At 35.0% G+C, this 8,569-nt stretch overlaps 1 protein-coding gene across 1 annotated transcript in view; it reads left to right on the forward strand.

Moving 5' to 3' along the window:
• Positions 1 to 4,857, forward strand: part of LOC128027402 (neuronal acetylcholine receptor subunit alpha-9-II) — a 7,632-nt gene extending 2,775 nt beyond the window's left edge. Inside the window, exons 5-6 of the mRNA XM_052615008.1 lie at positions 2,561 to 2,912; positions 3,901 to 4,857. Of these exons, the coding sequence (XP_052470968.1) occupies positions 2,561 to 2,912; positions 3,901 to 4,454 (906 nt within the window). The 3' untranslated portion in view covers positions 4,455 to 4,857. The remainder of the gene's footprint in view (positions 1 to 2,560; positions 2,913 to 3,900) is intronic.
• Positions 4,858 to 8,569: the final 3,712 nt, after the last annotated feature.

The following is an 8,569-nucleotide window of genomic DNA, read 5'->3' on the forward strand; positions in this document are numbered from 1 at the left end:
CGAATCCGCTCCGAACTCCCGAACTGATTCAAATGATTCGCGAACCCGCTTTGAACTCCCAAACTGATTCAAATGATTTGCGATCCCCAAACTCTAATAATTTACAAAGTATTAATATAACGTAATATTTTGTTGTTGTTGTTGCTATAAAAACATACCTAAGCCATCAATAACCTTTAAAATGGCTTAAAATGCATTATATAAAAAAAATAGGCAATAATGATTGGTTAATAATAACACTGTTACAATACATAATGTAGGCAAATACAAAATAAACAATTTATGTACATGTTATTACAAATGCCATGTAATTGCTGCTGTTACACTTACAGGACGATCAAATCCATGTTTAGGCGACTGACCAAACATTTAATTCATATTCACTTAATCTTTCAGTTTTGGCCACTTTTTTGCTATAGATGACACAGGTTTTTAATTTCTTCAACAAAAAACGTGCATATCACAACCCTTACAAAAATAAACCATGGTTTTATCATAGTAAAACTGCTTAGTTTCCTTTTGCATGATTTCTTAATGCTTGAGACTATGAGTCATAATAAAGTTATAGCCACAGGTAAATGTCGAGAGCTACAATTGTGATTTGTAAATAATACAATTTATTCATTTAGTTTTTTATTTGATTAAAGTTCTTTTTTCACTCCCATAGTAGGTGTTTTTTTTTCCATCATCATATTTGAGGAAGGGGGGCACAACAATACAGTCCTGCTTAGGGCACACATTTGGCCAGCAGCGGCCCTGAAGGTGTTGTTATACACGTCTCTGGGAATGTGTGCTCTACTACACACACACACACACACACACACACACACACACTCAAGCACGCGTGGTGTTTTCAGCTCTTCACTATATTGTCACATGATGTAGGCTACATGTGCACGTCAGCGCACCATGAGAGGATTTCACCATTTAATTTGATAAAACTATCGTATACACAGACAGAAACGGCAATGTCTTTACGACAACCTGTCAAAATAAAATCTCAGTATAACTTGAAGAAATTCAAACAGAAATATAGTACTATTGCACAGTAGAGTATGCTATACTTCAAGTATTAGCATACTTGATATGCTATACTTCCTATTAGCTAATAATAACAGTTAATTAAAAAACACAGAAACTCTGGTTACAACCCACCAAAATAAAAGTTTGGTCTAACTCAAAGAAATTATGTAAGAAATTGCTTAGTAAAATATACTTAAAAGATATAATAAAAAAAATATTTAAAGGAATATCACACACATTCTCATAGATAGATGTTTGAATTTAAACTTGCCAAAACAATAACACCATATTTTTCAAGAACAATTTCTAAAAGTACATTTGTATTTGTGTTTATAATGTTTATTTATTTATTATTATTGTCAGCTAATAAAACCTATGCTTCAGGACCATATTCATATAACATCTAAGGCTAAATGTAGCTCTTGACTGGTTGAGTTAGATGATGATTAACACTAAACTGTAGAAAATCAGTTGAGTCTCCCCAGCTGGAAATGGCTGTTAAAATCTTGTGTTTCTTATAATAAATTTACATATTGATAACACTGAACCTTTTATAATGCTCTTAATGACATGTGGATGCATACTGTATGCATTAGTGAGTGTGGGGGTGCTAATGGGGTATGGTCACTTATTCTTTATATGAACTGTTTCTAATGCAAGACATTGATTGCATGAGATTAAGTTTGTAAATGGCAGCCTGTGTCCTTTTGTAGTGTGCACATATATTTATCATCAAACTGTGATGACTGTGACTAAATTCAGTATATATACGTCTGCCATTTGTTGCCACCCCTTAAAAATTCCTGCTCCCTTCTCACCACCCCATCAATATTTTTCTAGATCTTCCCCTGCTTCTGAGGTAATATCAATAAGACCTTTTTCAGATGGAAAAAATAAAAAAATGTTCTAGTCTGAATCAGGAGAGAAATCTGCATGGATAAAGCACCGTTATAACAGCTCTAAACAAATATGTGTCTGGATTCTGATGTGAGAGACAACAGCAGATGCACTTTTTCACTGGAGGAGTGTTATTATGGATTACGGACTTGTATTTCAGTAAGAAAAAAATCTTAATGCTGGATTTGTTTCAGCTTTTGTCTTCTCCAGATGTTCACTGATGGACTGGAGTGCTGTGGATTAATGTGATGTTTTCATCAGACTCATTCTGACGGCACCCATTCACTGCAGAGCATCCATTGATGAGACACTGATGCAATGCTACATTTCTAGAAATCTGACAAAGAAAAAAACTCATCCTAAACCTGGATTGCCTTAGAGTGAGATTTTCAGATTTAGGTGAACTGTTCCTTTAAGGATTTAACACGTTGATGTATTGGCACAAGATTTGGTGGATGTCATTGTCTTTGTGTCCTGAAGGAGCCTGAAAAGTTTGAAAACAGTGCCACCGAGTGTTCAGAAGATATGGTCTAGTCCAGTTGGCTGGCCAAGAATCACCCAATTAGAAATGAAGGCTGACATTGCATTTCAGGAACAAGTTCATCAGAAATAGTCAAGACTGTCCATTTGTCTCCTGCAGGTGGACATCACCATGGGGATGGACAGTGGCGACCTGTCGGACTTCGTGGAGAACGTAGAGTGGGAATGTCACGGAATGCCGGCCACTAAGAACGTGATCATGTACGGCTGCTGCTCGGATCCGTATCCCGACATCACCTACACACTCCTGCTGCAGAGACGCAGCTCCTTCTACATCTTTAACCTGCTGCTGCCCTGCTTCCTCATCTCCTTCCTCGCTCCTCTGGGCTTCTACCTCCCTGCCGACTCGGGAGAGAAGGTCTCGCTGGGCGTCACGGTCCTGCTGGCGCTCACCGTCTTCCAGATGATGGTCGCGGAGAGCATGCCTCCCTCCGAGAGCGTTCCTCTGATCGGTGAGTCTCTCAAAGTGTGTGATGTCACGAAGAAGAATTCAAATGCCACATTCATTTCCATTCAAAAGTTTGGGGGTAAGACTTAATGTAATGCTTTTACGAAATGTACACTTTTATTCATCAAGGCTGCATTCAACTGATCGAAAGTGACAGTAAAGACATTTATTATGTTACAAAAGATTTCTGTTTCAAATTAATGCTTCTCTTTTGATTTTTCTATTAATCTGTGAATCCTGAAAAATAAAATGCATGACAGTTTCTACAGAAATATTGTGCAGCACGATTGTTTTCAACATTGATAATAATCAAAAATGTTTCTCGAGCAGTAAATCATAATATTAGAATTATTTCTGAAAACTTGTAAATTCTTGTAAAAACTTGTAAACTGTAAATTCACTGGCTTCACGGGGATTATTGATTTTATAAAACACTTATTCCATACACGTATTAAGGTTCCACAAAATAAAACAGAGCAAATAAAGTGTAATGATATTAATAAAAACTGTGTAAACAATGAAGCTTCTCAGAATCAGTTGTGGTTGCAACAAATTTGTTGCCAAGCAACACACAAATGTAAACAAAGGTGTATGTTACTTTGTAGCATTATTTAGAACAGCTTTGAACACGGCTCAGCCAATCAGAATCAAGGAGTGGAACTCTGGGCTTTATAATTTAGCTTTGATCACAGAAATAAATTACATTTGAACAGATATTTACATATAAAACAGCTGTTTTGAATTTCAATAATATTTCACAATTTTATTTTAGCCTTAGTAAGCAGAAGAGACTTCTTTCAAATACATAAAAAATCATACTTACCCCAAACGTTTGAACCATAGTGTATAAAAAAATCATATTTCATCATATTTAATACATTAATTTCCTAATTACATATTAATTTTGAATTCTGATTTAATTTTCTAGTTTTCTACTCTAAACACTGACAAAATATAGCAAAAAACAAAACATTGACGTCTGTCTCTGTCAGGTAAATACTACATAGCGACGATGACTATGGTCACAGCGTCCACTGCTTTAACCATCTTCATCATGAACATTCATTTCTGTGGAGCCGAGGCCAAACCGGTGCCGAACTGGGCCAAAGTCCTCATCATCGACTACATGTCCAAGATCTTCTTCGTCTATGAGGTCGGCGAGAGCTGCGCGTGTCCGTTCGGACAGATGGAGGAATCCGAGTCCTTCCACAGTCAGAAGCAGAAGAAGCAGCTCCATCCCAAAGAGAAAGCGAAAGGAGCTCCGCCCACCTGCTGTCCCGACGACGACAAACCAGCCGCCTTCACGCTGACCTTTGACCCCTGCGTTTACTGCGGTTGCCGTGGCAACAGCGGAACCCTCGGCTGCGACCCGAAGCTGGTCCGGAACGTGGAATACATCGCAAGCTGCTTCCGCGAGCAAAAGGCCACGTGCCTGAAAGTGGCCGAATGGAAGAAGGTCGCCAAGGTCATGGACCGAATCTTCATGTGGATATTTTTCATCATGGTCTTCCTCATGAGCATCCTCATCATCGGGAAAGCACCTTGACCAGAGAGAGCACAGACGTCATATTCAGTTAGACTATTTGACATATTCATTTACAATATTAAGATCTTATAATTTTTTTAACTACTTACTACAGTCGTTTTGTTTTTGAGTCAGACAGATTGTGATGTATTATGCATCATGCTGGAGCCTCTCTGTGTGTGTGTGTGTGTGTGTGTAAGATAATCTGAGTATTAATAATGCAGACTTTTGCCTCTCAATGAGCACATCAGTTATATCAGTCTTTCTGATAACAGATCCGCTTTTCTTCATTAGAAGGCTGTGACCCGTCTTCATTACAGGAGTCTCTCTCTCACACACGTGTGTAAATGAAGATTAATAGACTTATAGAGAATACACTGTATGTAGACTTACATGAGGGGGATGTTTTATAATGTATATATTACTACATAATCGTTCATGTTTTTTTTGGCTTGTTGTGTTTATTTTCCATTTTTTCCATATATATATACTGTAAATATACTTCCTTCTAATGGAGGTTTGTGTTAATTAATGCACTGCTGTTGTTTTTCTGCTAAAAAAAACTAAGTTGTAAATAATATAGATACTTTTAAGGCATCATACTCGCTCTCTCTATTCATTCAGAGATATTAATTGATATGTTATAAGTTTTAGTTGTCTCCTACTGTCCTATATTAAGTGGACTGGACTTCACTGATAAAAAAAATAATAAGTTTGCAATGTTAGATCATGCATCCACACCAGAAATATGAGATCCAGCCCACCAGATCCTGCCAGAAAGCATCAGTTTTGTCTGGTAACAGAACAACTAGTCAGCAAGGTCATCTAATACCGAAACCCCTGAGCATCAAGTCTTGTCAGGTTCCCAAACCTCTCTGAACGCTCTTCTATCAGACAAGAAGTGGAGAGCAGAAGCAGGAGATGAAGTGATGATGAACAGAGTCTATTGAAGAATAGTTGCATGTGTTTCAATGCTCAGACACAAATCCAACAAGTAGTGTTTTAAAACAACATCCCATAAACCATGAGTTTCCATTAATATGATCTCTTATTAATGAAGAGAAACCACACATCATGCTAAATATTGAGAAAATCATCTTTAAATTTGTTCAAATGAAGTTTTTAGCCATGCATAATACTAATAAAAAATTACGTTTTGATATATTTATGGTAAGAAGTTTACTAAATATTTTCATGGAACATGATCTTTACTTAAAATCCTAATGATTTTTGGCTTAAAATAAAAATCAATAATTATGAACATTATAATGTATTTTTGGCTATTGCTACAAATATACCCCGGAGACTTCAGACTGCTTTTGTGTTACATTAATGAAATTAGTATATAAATTGATTTAATGATTATTATAAAGGTTTCTATGCTTAAACTGAATGATACAATTATTAAATGCTAAATTATTGGAATGAATGAATATTAAAGACAGAAAGTAAAGCTGGACACAGTTATATGATCGTTCTGTTGAAGCACAACACACACAGTGCCATGGATCCCATGATTAAATGCAGATATCTCTCCTAAAGTTTAATATTACATGGATGAGATCTTATGCACATTCACTCTGACACGTGTTTCTGTGTTTAATGACACAGCAGATGAAACATATTCACTAAATAACCTGACGACTAGAAAACCGAAACCTCATTTCATTCTCAGAATACATTTATGAAAGAAATGAAGGCAAACTGAAATAAGTGAAGATGGTTATTCTGTTTCGTCCTCTGCTGAGATCTTGAGAAATATAATTACACTCTTACATTTTTTGTGCTAGTAATGTAAAGTTAATGAAAAGCTAATTTAAACATTGTTGGATGCTGAATGCTGGAAACCAAATCCTGAAGAGCATTTCTCCTGAGCTCTGTTCTCAGTGATGACAGAATGAGAAACGCAGTTCTGTTGGTGTCCACCAGATGAGAGCAGATCCTCACACATCAAAATTGCACACAGATCGTGTTAAATGTCTTTTTGCTCATCTTCTTATAGTCAAATGTTTTGTTGGTAATATGTGTTTGTGCATCTCTGTTTACAATAAATGACACTTGTTTTGATATTTTGTTGATGCAAGGAGATACAAACAAACAAAAAGTTGGTTTTCACATACAAAATCATTCTCTGCTCACAGATTGAACTGTATTTACACTGAAAAACACTCAAGGTCTTCCTCAGTATTTCTGTCTTGTTTTCTTTAAAAAATAGATATATAATATAAAAATATAACATATATAATAACACAAATTATAACATAAATCAAGATTTACTATAGTAGTAGAATGACATAATGACTTAAGTCTTGTTTGAAATTAAGTCTTGTTTTCTACAAATGCATTAAACATTAGTGAGTTTAAATTTAAAAGAAGAACAAATATCTGTCAGTGGAGATAACTTAATTCATCCGTTATATTTATTTATTTATTTATTGAAGCATAAACTAGGAAAACATGTTTCAGCAGCAGGATTAAATAAATAAAATCTAAAAAAGTACATTTTACTTTTTATCTCACATTTCAGACTTTTTTTCTCTTAATTCATAGGGGGAAAGTGTGAATTTTGAGAAAAAAAGGCCTACAAAGATCAAAATATTCTAAAATCAAACAACTTTGTAAAATTAACTTTACTTAAGTCTTGTTTTCTGAAAAAAAAAAAAGCATCAAACTGAAGTGAGTTTCTGCTTTAAATAAGAACAAACATCAGTCTGTAAAAACATTTAATACAAAGAAAAAACATGATGATTTTTCAGACTCCACTGGCAGATATCAGTTACTGTTTTTAGCATAAACTCATTCTTTCTGATGCATTTTTCACCAAATATAAAAAGTGATAGCATAAAATCAAGTCATTTTCTTTCTCTAAAAAAAAAAAACGAGACAAAAAATACTGAGACTGAAAAAGTTTTATTTTTATTTTATTTTTTTTATTACTTTTAAAAGCTTTACGCTTAAACTCACTTAATTCGAATCAATTTGTCAGGAAACAGGTCTTTAATATCTTAAGTCACTTTGCATCTTCAGTAAATATATGTTTAGAGAATTGTTCTGGAAAACAAGACCAAAGATACTGAGAATGAAAAGCTGGTTTGCACTATGACCATAAATTGTGCTCCTGCGATTAAATTACACCAAATAAAACTGTATTTTTCAGGTAACCTTTTAAAAAGCTGTAGAACTTTTTGTGGTAATGCAAACATTAAGGCAACGTTCCGTTTGATCATTTTGTAACATTACGGAATGTTACATTTGAATGTTCTGAAAGGAGTCAAATGTAAACAATGTAACTTTTCAGAGATAAAACATTCCACAAATGAAATATAAAGAAGATATTTTTCTGCTAATGTTTTAGTGGGCTGGTTTTTAATGTCTTCTGAGGCTAAAGTTTTTTTGGATTTAGTCCAGTGTGACGGTCAGTATCTGTGATCACTGCGTCCTTTTAGCAGAATATTTAATCTGTGGAAGCAAAATGAGTTCAGATATTAAATGGACAGCTCACTCAAAAATGAAAATCTAATTTCATTTCTTATTTTCTAATCTTATTTGAATGAAACCTGAGAAGTTTCTGTCCCTCATTTTAAAGTCCATGTAACCAACTGTTAGAAGAGCAGAACAGATCATAACGGCATCGTAAAATGAATTAAAGAGTGCAATCCAAGTCTTATGAGAGATATGATCGCTTTATATGATGAACAGATTTAATTCAGGCTTTTATTCACACACATAAACATAGAGTGAGTCACAGAATAATCCCAGAAGCTTGTGCAAGTTTGGATGTGAATAAAAGTCCAAATCAAATCTGTTCATTGTGTAAAACGATCATATCTCTTCAGGACATTTGGATTAAGATGTGTGTGTGTGTGTGTGTGTGTGTGATCAGAACTGAGACTAAAGCTTGTGTTATTGACCTGGCTGTTTCAGTTTGAAGATCACACACCTGAGAAAACCTGCTTTAATCTGTCTTAATCAATACACACACAAACGTGACTCACTTACACACTAGCTCTCTGTGTGTGTCAGACACTGGTTTGCATTCGCCCTCACAGTGCTTCTTAAAACTAGATTTAAATAGATTTGTGTTTGCAGAGAGACTGTACACTGTCTTTGCAGTGCTGGAAACCGTTCAGCTGTTT

The sequence above is a fragment of the Carassius gibelio genome, chromosome A14 (assembly GCF_023724105.1).
Source record: "Carassius gibelio isolate Cgi1373 ecotype wild population from Czech Republic chromosome A14, carGib1.2-hapl.c, whole genome shotgun sequence".
In the NCBI taxonomy this organism is placed as follows: domain Eukaryota; kingdom Metazoa; phylum Chordata; class Actinopteri; order Cypriniformes; family Cyprinidae; genus Carassius; species Carassius gibelio.